Source organism: Oryzias latipes, chromosome 15, assembly GCF_053564925.1.
Source record: "Oryzias latipes strain Hd-rR chromosome 15, Olatipes_Hd-rR_3.1".
Taxonomy (NCBI): Eukaryota; Metazoa; Chordata; class Actinopteri; order Beloniformes; family Adrianichthyidae; genus Oryzias; species Oryzias latipes.
The window spans coordinates 18,563,292-18,577,061 of NC_136251.1; the positions used below are offsets into that span (position 1 = coordinate 18,563,292).

At 38.9% G+C, this 13,770-nt stretch overlaps 2 protein-coding genes across 2 annotated transcripts in view; one reads left to right on the forward strand and one right to left on the reverse strand.

The window, feature by feature from the left end:
* lrpprc (leucine-rich pentatricopeptide repeat containing) overlaps window positions 1–4,887 on the forward strand; it is a 53,249-nt gene extending 48,362 nt beyond the window's left edge. Inside the window, exons 36-38 of the mRNA XM_011484310.4 lie at window positions 557–641; window positions 1,183–1,325; window positions 4,584–4,887. Of these exons, the coding sequence (XP_011482612.1) occupies window positions 557–641; window positions 1,183–1,325; window positions 4,584–4,655 (300 nt within the window). The 3' untranslated portion in view covers window positions 4,656–4,887. The remainder of the gene's footprint in view (window positions 1–556; window positions 642–1,182; window positions 1,326–4,583) is intronic.
* A 1,751-nt stretch (window positions 4,888–6,638) lies between these two features.
* On the reverse strand, window positions 6,639–13,729 carry abcg8 (ATP-binding cassette, sub-family G (WHITE), member 8). The gene is made up of 13 exons (XM_023963721.2): window positions 13,444–13,729; window positions 12,793–12,894; window positions 12,560–12,707; window positions 12,114–12,352; window positions 11,869–12,001; window positions 9,774–10,043; window positions 9,517–9,670; window positions 9,320–9,421; window positions 9,040–9,239; window positions 7,717–7,793; window positions 7,311–7,578; window positions 7,068–7,195; window positions 6,639–6,974 (listed from the first exon to the last, which is right to left on the reverse strand). Exons 1-13 carry the CDS (start codon window positions 13,486–13,488, stop codon window positions 6,837–6,839), a joined length of 2,004 nt encoding a protein of 667 aa, XP_023819489.1. The 5' UTR covers window positions 13,489–13,729; the 3' UTR covers window positions 6,639–6,836.
* Between the last annotated feature and the right edge of the window lie 41 nt (window positions 13,730–13,770).

The following is a 13,770-nucleotide window of genomic DNA, read 5'->3' on the forward strand; positions in this document are numbered from 1 at the left end:
TATCTTTTTGGGAGAATATTGCAACTTCTTTTTTGCTCAGACGACAACAGATCGTGTTTCAATCTGGCCACATCATTTTCCACAAAGAAGATTTCTCTCAATAAAGTTTCCTTTTTTCTGAATGAAAATAATTTATCTTTTAAGGAGATTATTATTTAAAAAACACATTTTTTATACATTTTGTCCCATCAAAATATAGGGCTTAACAATAAAGAATAATGTGCATTGATGATCTCAAAGAAAAAGAAAATATTTCAAATATCTATTGGTTAAATAAATGTTTGCATCATTCAAAAAGTAAACCCACCTACCCAAAATAAATGCTTACATTTATGAAGGATCTTGCTTAGATAATCACAAACTGAATGGTTGGTTTTAATTGGATCAAATTAATTTTAAAGCACGATGCCTTTGATTGTAAAGCTTATCAAGTGTTGTAAAGTTTCCAGTTTTATACAAAACTTAACTGGAAAGTCACATTTAAGATTCAAACTTCAGTTCTGCCAGATGTTGTTCTTGCTTTTATTTCGGAATATTTCCTCATGTTTGTGCACAGATTGGGAAGATCCAGAACCTGCTGAGTTTGGTTCCTGACTTTGCAGAGAAGAAGGTCGTGTACGCGTACCTGATGAAGTGTCACGGTAAGAAATCCGCCGGCAGCTTGCTGCTCTTTAACCATGCAGCGGGCGGAGGAGCGAGGATGTGAAAGACGGTCCGTGTCAGGGGAACACGTGTCCTCTAATGAGTTAGTTGTTCTGGCTAGCCTTGCATGTTAATCTCAACACTTTCTACTACTCAGCTTTTAACTTCACACTTTTTTTCCCCCTCCATATCTGCTTTTTCGTTGTTGTTTTTTTTCTTCTCCATCTCCATTTTTCTGTATCCTCGCCTGCTGCGGTACCCTGCAGATGAGAGGACATGACTATTTAAGCACTATTAGCTGGTTGGCTGACCAGGGCAGCCTAAGAAGGAGAAAAATCATCAAGCTGTTGTAGTTTTTCCTTCCCCTCCTGAATAGGGGTGCATTAACCGTTGGTTTTGTCACGCTAAAATCATTTCACTCTATTTAAAGAAGTGGAAGCATTGACTGTAAATAATACAAAGATATTTTTTTTTAATGCCTCTTTTATTTGCCTTGTCATGTTTGGTTGAGTTGGTTGTCATTTTTGTCACATCTGGCAGTTCTGGATAAGGACTTGACGTCAGCCAAGGCTTTGCATGAGCAGATGATGAGAGAGGGGGTCACCGTCGATGAGCTGTCACTCAAACGGCTGGCAAGGCTGTACAGCGAAGCAGGAGAGACGGCGCCCTTCCCTGAACCCCCTGTGAGTTTATTACACACACATGTTACCCAACTAACAAACTGTTAATTCAATTAAAGAAACAAATAAACTTTTATTAAGCTTAAGCTTTGAAAATATATTTAAAACAACTAATCCAACTAGTATGACTTTTTCTATCAGTTAAATTTAATAATTATCAACATTTTTCAGCAAAAAAAAACGTTTAAAAAAGTCAAAACTACTTTTTTATTTTAAAAATAAACAAAAAGACAAAAGTTATTGTATCTATAACCTTTACACATCAGCAGTTTTTTTAAACATGCTAATAAAACAAAAACTAAGCTTTAATTCTGCTGTTTGAGGCTTTGTGAACAATTTTGTCTTTTTTTTGTAGTTTTTTAGGTATTTTTTTTACTTATCATAGATGAAAGAAGAAATATCAAATATAATATAGAAACCTCAAATATAATATATTTGACTTTGGTTCATCATTGCTACTGTTAATCATTTCTCAACATGTTAATGTGCCACTCCCATCATCTTGTGATTTATTGTAAAAGCGTTCCCAATCATTTTTTATTTTATTTATAATTTTGCCATTTTTGGCCAAAATCCAAAAACCTGGGTTGTTTTCTGGGACATAGTTTCTGCAGAGCGGCAGGAGTTCATCAGAAATTTGCCTCAGACTTGAGGGCAGAACTGTTGAGGCCTCCTTCCCTCAACCCTCCTCCCTCTTCCCGTCACCCATAACTGAGTTCTCTGGTTACGTGTTTTCTCCCTCTAGCTTACAGCCCCTCACAACCCCAACCTAAGATAAGCGGTTTAACAAAAATGGCGAGCAAGATTCAAGCTGTCCAGCCGCACACTTTTGAGTCGGATGCCAGTTCAGACAAGGAAAACAAAGATGCACATGGATCTATTTGTCTATAAGTGGATGCATCAGAATGAAATGGAGCAGAGAGCTTGAGACCTGCCCAATGTATTTTTTACCTCATAAATAAGCTAGTTTTCAAACTGTATTTTCTATTTACCGCAACTTAATTTTCTTTATATATGTCCTCCATCAGAAAGATGTTAGAAAAGCAATGTTCATCTGAAATGGGTTTTTAAAATGAAGACATGTGAGACTCGCCTTCAAAAGTCCTGTCTTTAGAGAAACACAAGATATTGAGTTCATTAAACAAGGTTTAAAGTTTACAGAAAGGAATCTGGTGTTTGCATGTAACCCCAGAATCTCTTTCAGAGCTGTATGATTGCTTGCACATGCTCTGTTTGGCAGGTTTTTCCCTATAAAAGTTATTTTCCCTAAATTCTTAATGAATGTCTGTTACAAGCTTTCAGCAAATTTTCATATAAAGCCACCTTAATGCATTTAAAAAGCACTCATATTTTACAATTTTATTCCCAAAAACTGATGTGATAAATACGGCCTGAGTCTTAAAACGTTATCTAAGGTATAATGTAAATTTTCTGAAGATAAATGTTACATTTCTACTCAAAAATCTAAAATATTCAACATATATATGTTGAATATTTGTATATATGTATCTAGGTCACCTACACTCATGTTCAAATCAAGCAGTGCACTGTTTGTCCCTCTGTAATAATTCATAAAAGTTGTGAACGCAAAGAGAGCACAAAAAAGGACAGAGGGGTGTTCAAAGATGCTTGATTTCTTCACATTTCTGTTTTGTTTTTTCTTTTATTTCAAACCAAAAGGAGCACACTGGCTAATAAGGATATAATCATCTTCTGCCTGACTTCAGTTTGATTCCTAATTCCCTCTTTGATTTTGCATAGGCTCTGCTTCACCTCCTCTTTATGGATCTTTAGATGTGTGTTCACACTGTAGTGAAATACACACAAGTTCACTTGCAAGAAATCAGGACATTTGTTTTTCAGATGGACCAGAGTTCAACTGTTTTGTTCACATCAGAGATCAAATGAAGTTTTTACATCTAGACAACCAACCACCCCTCTGGGATGAATAATCCTAGTCTGAATTGGCTGTCATTCACCCCGCAGCTCAGACTGAAAGTAGCCCCAATAAAAAGCATTTTTATGCTAATTTTACGATTAATAGTAAATTTTGACACTTGTTTGAATCCTCCCAGAACGTTAGACACATTATTGCAAAATATAATGAACTCTTCTGTAATTATTTAACACTTTCTGAGCAGAACTGAACAAACTCCACAGCACGTAAGAGTTGCAGGCGTCTGTCCGGTCGGCGGTCTCGTACGAGCTGATGTGCGGTGATGTGAAGCAGCGGGCCTGCAGCATTGCTGCCGCTGCTGTTACTTCTGGTGTTTTTCAGACGTTTCGCCCACGGGACACAAAGTACGCACAGCAGCTGAAGAGGCGGCTTCACTGCACCAGCTTCTCTCTTTTTCCGGACTCGTAGTGTTTCAGCACGGCAAACATTTTGTAGCCCTATTTTAGGCAGAGCGTCCACACAAATGTACACAAAGGCCTCTCAACTGCGGCATTTTTGATGCTCTGTCCCTTCTAGGCAGGTGTAGTCTGCAACTCTTCCCACCACTTACCTGCACAGCAAAGATAGGGGGAAGAAGGATGAAGGTGGATAGGCTCCTGCATTATTCAGCAAGTGTCAGGGGAGCTAAGTGGTTGCAGACTTTTATAAGCAGAAGAGAGTTGCAAAAGAGTGTCCAGAAGTTTCCTCTAACTGGTGGAAGCCCAGCTCTTGGCAGAGTTCCACCTCTTTTGTTCTAGCAAAAAAATAGAAGCACATTTAAATATTAGATTTCTAATTTCTTTGAGCCTCGTGGGGAAAGACCTGGACAAATCCACCGAGAAAAAAGTTGAGCAATTAATGCCAACTGACTGGATTTGTGCCAGGATCGGTCTCTGTGTTTTTCAGCAGCAAGTGCAGCCATTTAGAAGGCTTTAATCGCAATAATAATAAGCAAACACATTGTAAAGAGCTAGCGTAATCTGCAGAAAAGCTCTCACCTTCACCCCCCAAAAAACACCCACTGCAACACTTTGTGTGGATCAAAACCCTGATTAATTAGCCAGGAACAGAGGCAAGGAACGGAAGTGTGTGTTTGGGGAATGTGCTACAAATCCCTTATTTGTGTATTAATGGGGATTTAAAGATGAAACGAGACAACCTGGTTGGAGACTGGAGACTATTTAGACAGACCCAGGAGGGGCTCCGGCTCCGCTTACTTCTGAAGAGATGCGGGATGGAAAAACACAATAAAACTGTGTGAGCATGCAGAGTTTATTTGGAAAAAGTTGGTTGCTGAATTGTCTTTGTTTGGCTGCCTCTTTCAGGAGTCCTTTAAGTTTTATGCAGACAAGCTGAAGGAGAGCTCTGCCAAAGCCCAGACGACAGCAGAGGAATAAAGACTGGCTTCTCTTTCTTTCCTCACACCTCCATGCCGATCCCATTGTCTCCTTTTTTTTTTATATAGAAATTGTTTAAGCTGAAGCGGTTTGAACATTGTGTTGTTTTGGATGTTAGGTCTGTTTGTTGCTACACCAATAAAAGATGAAAAAATGAGGATGTTGAGACTGTACAGAAGTATTTATGCAAATGTGCAAGAAAAAACTGAATAAATTCATACCACCAACGGTTCACATGAGTAAAAGTTTCTTTGATGCTGCCCTGAAGTAGAAACTATACTTACTCTTATTCACTCTAAATAGTATTTAATAGAAAAAAATGTATACAACGGTGTTCATCTAAATTGAATATTCTCAAGAATATGATATTTTTCTGGCATTTGATGCACTTTCTAAGGTCAGATTGATCAAAGATTAAATAAAATTTTTCTGTCCGTTTAAAGGTGTTTCCCGTCCAAAAGAAATAAGAAAATATATAAGTAAAAATGTTGAGGATCTTGGAGTACTAATTGTGGGTCAGTTTGAAACAACATTTTATGCTTGACCTAGACAAAATATTTAAAATATTTTATTGTTATCGATTCTACGGTGTTCAAGCTTTCTATTTTTAGTCAAGATTCTGTTTGGTCGGGGAAAAAAATCCCCATTTTCCTCCTGATTAAAAACTCAAATGTGGTGGATTTTATTGTAATGCAGCTTTTCTTGTTATTTATTTAAAGTAAAGCATTAAAAGTTAGATGGAAAATGCATCATTTCAGTCTAATAAAGAATTTCCGTCTGTGCTAAACTGGTGCCGTGCTAAGGCTTAAAAAATGGTAAAGTTCTCAAAAACCAAAAAAATAACTAACTTCAAAATGAAAACATGAATGCCTTTTTCAGGGAATAAGAAATGGGAGTGGGATGTGAACATGGAGGGTGGTTCTGAGAGATGCAGAAAAGGGGTTTAAACAGAGTGAGAAGAAAAATGGCCATCAAAGCAATCTGAAGCTCCATGCAGTCCCAAAGTGCTGTGTGTGCAGCTCAATAATGGTTCATCCAGCAGCAACGTGTCAACCACATTTGGAACAGGAGAAAAAAGTTAAAAGTAGCAACATTTAAAGTTCTCTTGAAAAAAAATAACATGTTTTGATGGTTACTGCCAAAGATGGTCACTTTGGTGAGTCCGAAGTTTATAACTCCTTCCGTAGTCTAAATTATTTCTATCATTTTTTTTAAATATCAGCATAATTGTAATAACCTGGGAAATGTGAGTATCTAGCATTGTCTGTTAATGTATAAAATAATGATAATGATAGAAGCTTTGAGGTGTTTTATTTGGTTTATTAAAATATTTCTCTTGGAAAAGCCCAAGTACCTGTATTTTAAAAAGCATTTTCTGATTATAATGTCAGTGTAAAGACTGAGATTGACACCATTATCTGTCCAAAAAAAAAAAAAAATGCTTATAAAATTCTCTCATAAGGCTTTTATTTTTTTAGAGCCTTTACACTCAATATTCTAAACTTTCAACCAGCAAAAAATAAAACACAGGCAAGAGGATAATATTTGCTAAACAATAAGCTTGAAAAAGCTGCAGTTACAAGTGTAACCCTTGTGCTATCCTAGGCACTTTGCCGCTGAACCTTTTTCTTCAATGATTTGTGATCATCACTGGTGTCCATGGATTACATGAAATCTTTCCACCTTTATCCACCTTTGTCATGGTAGGGAGAACACGTCAATGTAAGGGTGGGGTCATTTAAGATAGCAAAAGGGTTAATAAAGTAACGTTTTAATCGTTTTGCATCACAGAAAAGGAGAAAAGAAATTAACTTTGATGACGTTGCAGTGCTCTGGTGCCATCCGGCGGCAGGAAGATGTATTGCATGAAATTCAAATGACAATTTTGCAGGATTTTGGTTTTTTAACCTGACATGTGTTGCCAGTTTCAATTGGAGTATGATTTGTTATACAAAAAACATTAAATTCCTTCAAAACATAACATTTGTTGAATCATTTATTGATTTTTACACAGTAAAATGACATAAATTGAACAGTAAAATCAAGAGAGAACTCAGATTCGAACCAGTCGAATAGGGTCACCTTTCATTCCATCCACAACAAAACAAGCTTCTGTCCAGGATTTTGTGTATTTTTGGAGAGGTTTTTTATTTTGGTATAAGTGCTGAAGCTGGAGGAGTGTCACCAGTCCTGACTTGACTTCTGTTTGATGAATTTAAGACACAGGAAATAGAGTCCCATGAAGGCCAGGCAGACTGCCAGCAGGACCAGGTAGCAGGAGAACAAAGGGTACTGGTTCATATTCAGGACCTCCACCACCTACAAGAGAACGTGGAGATTTAGCACCTGAATGTCTTGGAACATCCAACTTGAACAAAAGTTATTTCTTAACATGTGTGTTTCAAAACTCACTTGTATGCCATCGATTTGAAAGGTGAAGTTTCCCACGGTGACGGGGTACTTATTGCCTTTAAACTGCAGCTGCAGCATTCCCTCAAAACCCCAACGCATGAATGAAGCATAGGAAAGCCAAGAGGCCACTGTGGAGTGGAAACATGCGCAAACATGACTTTTTATGGTTTCTTTTTAGCTCCTAGACATATTTCTGAGGATCTGTGACAGTTTTTCTTCAGTCAAATGAACCCGGCTCCTCACCCAGCCACATGTTCTCCAGGCTGATGACAAAACCACCTGTCAAGTAGAAGACGGTGAACAGAGAGTTGCCCATGAAGGCAGAGATCTGCAGAGTGGGAAGGGCTGCAGCCACAAACAGAGCCATGGATCGACTGCAGTAAACCATCAGCCAGACCATCAAGAAGTTGAGCAGGAAACGATCCGGGGCCTCGTTCAGACCTGCCAGCCAGTATATAGGCAGACCATAGACCAGGGTGAATACACAGTGTTCTGGCAGCTCCCCCAACACCTGAACATGAAGAGAACACTCTAAAAAATAGGAACCCTTGCAAAGCAATACACTAACACACTTGTCATGCATGGGTAAGTGAAGGACTCAGCGTGAAGCAAGACTGACCCCTACTGGCGCAGTACAGGAGCGCTTTACCTTAGCAAAGAAGTAAGAGGTGACAGAGTACATGCCGTCCTCCAGCTCGTGGAAGAGCATGGCCCTCTCTGTGTGACCTGCAGAGAGTAAGGATCAGTCTGCTGACAGGTTACAGTCCACGCTGCTGCAGGCGCAGCTTAATAAACTGGTTAAACATTTGGTTATATGGTCGTCCCGTGACACCAGTAAAAGTGGACTTTTTGCCAAAAGTTTTGAAGTCAAACCATTAAGACACAACCAGAATGTGTATTTTAACCTAAATCTACACACTTTTATAAAAAATCTTGGTAGAATTTTGAGTCACAATAAAAGGAAAATTATATATATTTTTGAAGGGTTTTGCTCATGATCCATAGCTGTAAATTGTAGCGTTTGGCTGTGAGGACAGGCAACAAATGCTATGTATTAAAGCTGTAGATGCCTTTTTAAAGTATATTTAAAAATATTAGTAATTTTTAAATAATTTGTGTGTTTCACATTACAACAAAATATAATCTTTATTATATTATTTGAGTTAAAACATTAAATACACAATAATATGCTGGAAACGGAAATTTTGCTTTTTTGGCGGAATCGCCTATAAAAGATTTTTATGTTTTGTTTGTTTCCATAAATGTTTTACAACGATACACTATGATAAGTGTGTACATGTGCTCGCATGACAGTTTGTTTTTTTATGAGCAGGTTGGTTTGTTTTCTGGAGTTTATTGTCTGAAATTATTTGTTTTTATCACGACAAGACTACATTTACATTTCAAAACTTAAGTGTCTGCAGAAAAAAAACAGCCTTATCTGTTCATCACTTTAGCAATGACCACTTTTAATATTAAGTTATAATAAAATGAGAATGTTTTCGATCACTTTTTTTGTTTTGTTTTAATAAAAAGTTACAGACAAAAACTTAAGAACCTTTTTGATATCTGGATTACTCAAAGTTCTGTAAAATACAGTTAGTGTTTGCATAATTTGACTCTGTTGTATCTCACCATTTTCTCAATGTTGTTTCTCATGTTGTTCTCTGTGATTTGTTACTGCAGCACAATGTGATGGAATTCTTAGGCTAAATGCCTTTTTTTTTAACCATTCAAGGCTCACACATTTTAATTAAAAGAAAACACAGCCGTTATTGTTAATAAAAAACATTAAAATTAAAGTTTGCATTTGAACTAAATGCATTTGTGATTAACAAGAATAAGGAGAAAACCCCTTTGTGGTAGGGTGGCACAAAGTTCAGTTCAGTTTTCCATTTAATTTGAACTATGATTAAATAAATCCCTTTTTTTTTTTTTGGAAAAGCTTGTTTTTTTTACGTGAAATGCTTACATTTAGCTATGACGTCCAGCACCACAGCAAACGGCGTGAGAGCAACAATCATATAGAGGAGCGCCACCGTGTCCTGAATGTTCAGCCTCTCTTCTCCGGCCCCGTAGTACAAAAAACCGATCAGCAGCGACATGAGGAGGGCCTCGAAGCCGTGCACCAATAGGGTGACCAGGTCTCTGTAGTCGTTATACAGCTGACGCCTGAAAGAGACCAGTCGGGGGGGGGGGGGGGGGGGTTACCTGCTTTGGTTCAGACTTCTACAGCACAAGTGTTTTCTTACCTGATGAGTACTTTAAACTGGTGCAGTCCACCTGGCAGTTTGTTCCTGTCCTTGGAGATAGTGATGATTTCTTCCTGTCTCCTCCTCGGCTGATGTGGATTACTGGAGAAAAGATCATACTTATAGACTGACTAGAGTAGAACAGAAAATGATGCTACAAACAGACCATAATGTGGAATAAAACCAGAAAGAGTTACCCGTCGGTCTGTGCTGTGCTGGCTTCAGCAGATTTCCACATGTGGTCCTCAGTGTCTCTGACCTTCTCTGCAAACTGTTCAGACAGAAGTCTGGCTCGTTCCAAACACTCAGCCTCTTTCTCTGGACTCCGCCGGTCTATGCTGATCAGATCCACTGCGGACAATCCAACAATGCAACGACAATGAAGGGATTTGAGCCAACAGAAAAAGGAAAGAAGAACCGCACGATCCACCTCCGAGCTTAACAATTGACTCACCATAGAAGTCAGAAGGGTTACAGTAACGGGGGCACGGGTGTCCCAGAGATGTGAAGTAGGACACCATGTCCTGCGCAGCCCCAAAGTAAACAGCTGAACCCGAAGACAGCAGCACCACAAGGTCAAAGAGCTGGAAGATGTCTGAGCGAGGCTGGTGGACTGACAGCAGGACCAGACGGTTTCCCCGGGCTAGGCGCGACAGCGTGATCACCAGGTTGTGGGCGGTGAAGCTGTCCAAACCTGAAGTTGGCTCATCCAGGATTAAAATTCCTGCAGGATGAAAAGGCCTGGTAAACCACTGGTACAACAAACATGACTGTCTGTCAGGGACTGTATCTCTTGGGTGGTCTGGGAGCCCCCTGGGGTCAGTCAGAAAGAGCTGGAGTACATTTCTGTTGAGAAGGATTCATGATTATTCATACCGCTGCCCCCCAGAACCCAACTCCACACAAGCAGTAGGAGGATGGACGTTGATGGGATCCAAACAACCATCAAAACCAGGACAATCCTCATCCCACTCAGGTTGTCCAGCACTGTGAAGAATGGATTCTTTAAACTTTTTTTTCCGCCAAAGAACCAGAGAAACACACCTGATAACTGAACCTATGCAGAGTCAAACATAACGCTTGTCTGAAGGCTGAAGCTTGGCTCAGATCTTCAAGTGGACCCGCGTCTCTACATGGCTGAAAAAGATAACGCTCAATGTGTTGCAATGACCCAGCCAAAGTCCGAATGTGAACCGAACTGAGCATAAACGGCGAAATGCAGAAAAGAATCCACAGCTGAAAAGCAGAGAGGCCTGAAGTTTAAACACAGATGAAAGAGACTTTTAACTTTGTCAAAAAAAACATCTTTTTTGTTCCTCTTATTCTGTCATTCTGTTTTTGTACATTTCCTAAAATCATTGGGATTTTAGGAAATGTTGGTGATCAAATCATTTTAATGGACGTCCACTTCAAACAGAAAAATAGTTAATTATCCATTTCATGTTGAAGTATTTCTGCAAAGTCTGACTTATCTCATCTGGTCTGTCAGGTGTTTCATGGATTTTGATTTGATTTGTCTGCTGCCTTATGTCTCACTGATGCAGCTACTAATCCACGCATTCGTCTCACTGCTGATTTTCCAATACCGTATTTTCCATCTTTGACCTCGGCCTAGCTTCCCGAGTCTCCCATTTAGAAAGAAAGTTTTGTCTTTTGTTTGTTTAGTGGATGAAAAACCCTTTAAATTTCATCTGCTGTTTTTTTAAATAATCTATTAATCTAAAAAGATAGTTGAACCATATTGTAATTGATGTGACTGTCTGATTTTTCTTGTTTCTTTGTGTAGCTTTAAACAACCTTAGTTGTGATTTGATGTTTTTCTAAATAAACTTAGTTTAAAACTGAACTTAAAATTGATAATTGTTAGAAGTTGTTTGGATCTCTAAAAGCATATTATGGGATTGATCATTTAGGGTGGATACTTCAAAAAGTAAAACATAAATATTTAGTTTAGAAAACATTCAATATTTATTCAGGGATCCTAGAGAACATGTAGTTGTCTAACATGATTAGGGTGAATTTTCTCTAATATTACATTAATTTTAGCAACAATCATATTTTAAAGAAAAAAAACAGTTGATATTTCTAACAACTTAGAGAGTATCCAAAAGAAACTAACTCTTTGTCAGAAATGCAAAACCCAAAACAATAAATGCAACATTTAAAACTCTAAAATACATCGTTGGTAACAACTCTGCTTTGGTCTGCTTTTGTGTCATGACAGCTGGGACAGACTTCAGAGAAGCAAGGAACGGATCATGTGAGTGAAAGTGGACTAATGTGTGGATGAAAGCCTATTAAAACTCACTCAGTGGCCTCATGGATGAGTGTCCACCCTGAAACTGTAAGGTCATGAATTCAAAATCCATGGTCGCGTCAAATAAGGGACTCTAAAAATGGGACCCTCCCTGCTTCACACTCAGTATCAAGGGGTTGGATTGGGGGGGTTAAACCACTAAATAGGTCACAGAGAACAAATATCACTAAACTAATGGGCCTGTAACTTTAATATATACATATCTCTGTTCTCTGAGATTTGAATGTCTCACCAGGATTCCAGAGAAGCTGCACAGCGATGCTGACCCTCCTTCGCTCTCCTCCAGAAACACCCCTCACATAGTCGTTGCCCACCCTGGTGTGTGCACACTGTCGCAGCCGCAGCTCTGCAATGACATCGTCCACCTGAAACACAACAACAGCCCATCAGCTTCTTTCCTTTCTCCATCAGCCTGTGGGATCCAGACAAATAAGATTCGTGTAGAGGAAAAAGCTGAGTATCTGGTCTTGGCCTCACCCTCTGGTCCCTCTGACCTTGTGTGAAGTGAGTGGGCAGCCTCAGTTTAGCCACAAAGCTGAGAGTCTCTCTGACGGTGAGGTGGGGAAGAAGACGGTCATCTTGGCGCACGTGAGCAATGCTTTTTTTCACTAACTGAGGCGTGTTGGGCTTCCCGTTTATCAGAACCTCACCCGACGTCATTGTCCCACCTTCACCCCTGCAAGTTATGATGTCCAGCAGAGATGTTTTTCCACATCCTGGAGAAAGGAAGACAGAATTAAAGCTTTATTTTAATGTCAAACCCACCAAACTTTGCTTAGCTTTTTCAAAATTTCAGCTTTAACTAATACGATTTTACTGAATTTTCAAAATAAATGGGTAAACATTAAAAATAAATTGCCCAAACAGCTGTGGCCTATGCAGCTCTACAGCAGTTCAGAGAGCATCAGTGCTTTGAGCATCACCTGAGCTGCCGATAACCGCCAGCATCTGCCCGCTGCGGACTCGAAGGGTGAGGTTGTTGATGGCCATTTGTTTGTTTCCTGTGACTTCCCAAGGTAACTTAAACTCTGCTAGCTTCTCATACCAGGGGATCTGAGCTGCCGTGTCCACCTGAGAACAGACCCATCTCTGCCATGAAGCACACCTGTGGAGGACGGTGTGTGTGAAGAGTTCAAAAAAAGATCCAAAAAGTTACCTCATAGTGCAAGTTGTTGACTTCCAGCTCATTGCACCCTCCGCTGTAGGTGAAGTAGAGACTGTTGTCTTCTTCGGAGGAGAACAGCTCATTGTCTTGGAGCTGAGAAAACACAAGAACAGTTTACGGCTGAACAGACTAAAAAGCATAACCGCGTGTAAGAGTTCTAAACTTGTCAAAATGTAATTTAATTTAACAGACTTAGAATCAAAACTTCACATGATTTGCACAAAAAAACTAAACTAGAGGACAGAATTTAGTCAAATCCTTTAAAATAAATTGGTTTCATAAATCATACAAGCCTATTATCTATTATTTATTTATTTTTATTTTTTTGCACAATTGTGTTAACATGTTCAACTTTCTGTGGTTTAAAGATGCATTTGAAAATGTGTAAATTTAGATTTATTGAAGATAATTTTCTCCTGTTGTATTGTGCAAGTCTTACTTGCACTTCACTTTTATTAATATAAAGTGCTCAAATATTTAGCAAAAACTAATTAGCCAATATTTACAGGTGTTCTGTTTGTTGAATTTAATAAAACACTAAAGGTTAGAAGCTTATATCACAGGAAAACTAGTTAAAAATGAACGTTTCTGCACAATGGTTCAGACCAAACAGATAATAAAAAACCTTTTTTTCCATCTTACCATAAAACTTCTGTTTTCATAATTGCTGCTTGTTTCTGAGTCCATAATTCTTTAAGCTTTTTCATGAAGTTTGGTCCTTCACCGCTCCGTTTAGAATCCTCTTTATGTCTCTCTGTGGGGAAAATGACGGCTGTTTCTCTGCTGTGTGATTCAAACTCAGACCAGCTGAGGATCTCCTCTTGCAGATTCAAGATTTTGTGTCAAAACCTCCTGGTTTGCATCGCCTCAGCTCTTCATCTGCTTCTCTGCTTCACAGCTTTGCCATGACTGAACAGGCGGCTGATCTGCACAGCTCTTTTTATCTTTACATAACTTTAGATCAAAGTT

Bases quoted from the DNA above. Each gene is read 5' to 3' on its own strand.
- abcg8 (XM_023963721.2), bottom strand. From the start codon at position 13,488: ATGGACTCAGAAACAAGCAGCAATTATGAAAACAGAAGTTTTATG. The intron at 12,708-12,792 runs GTAACTTTTTGG...GTCTGTTCTCAG, and splicing joins TCAACAACTTGCACTATGAG to GTGGACACGGCAGCTCAGAT. The intron at 12,002-12,113 runs GTGAGGCCAAGA...GTTGTGTTTCAG, and splicing joins AAGGTCAGAGGGACCAGAGG to GTGGACGATGTCATTGCAGA.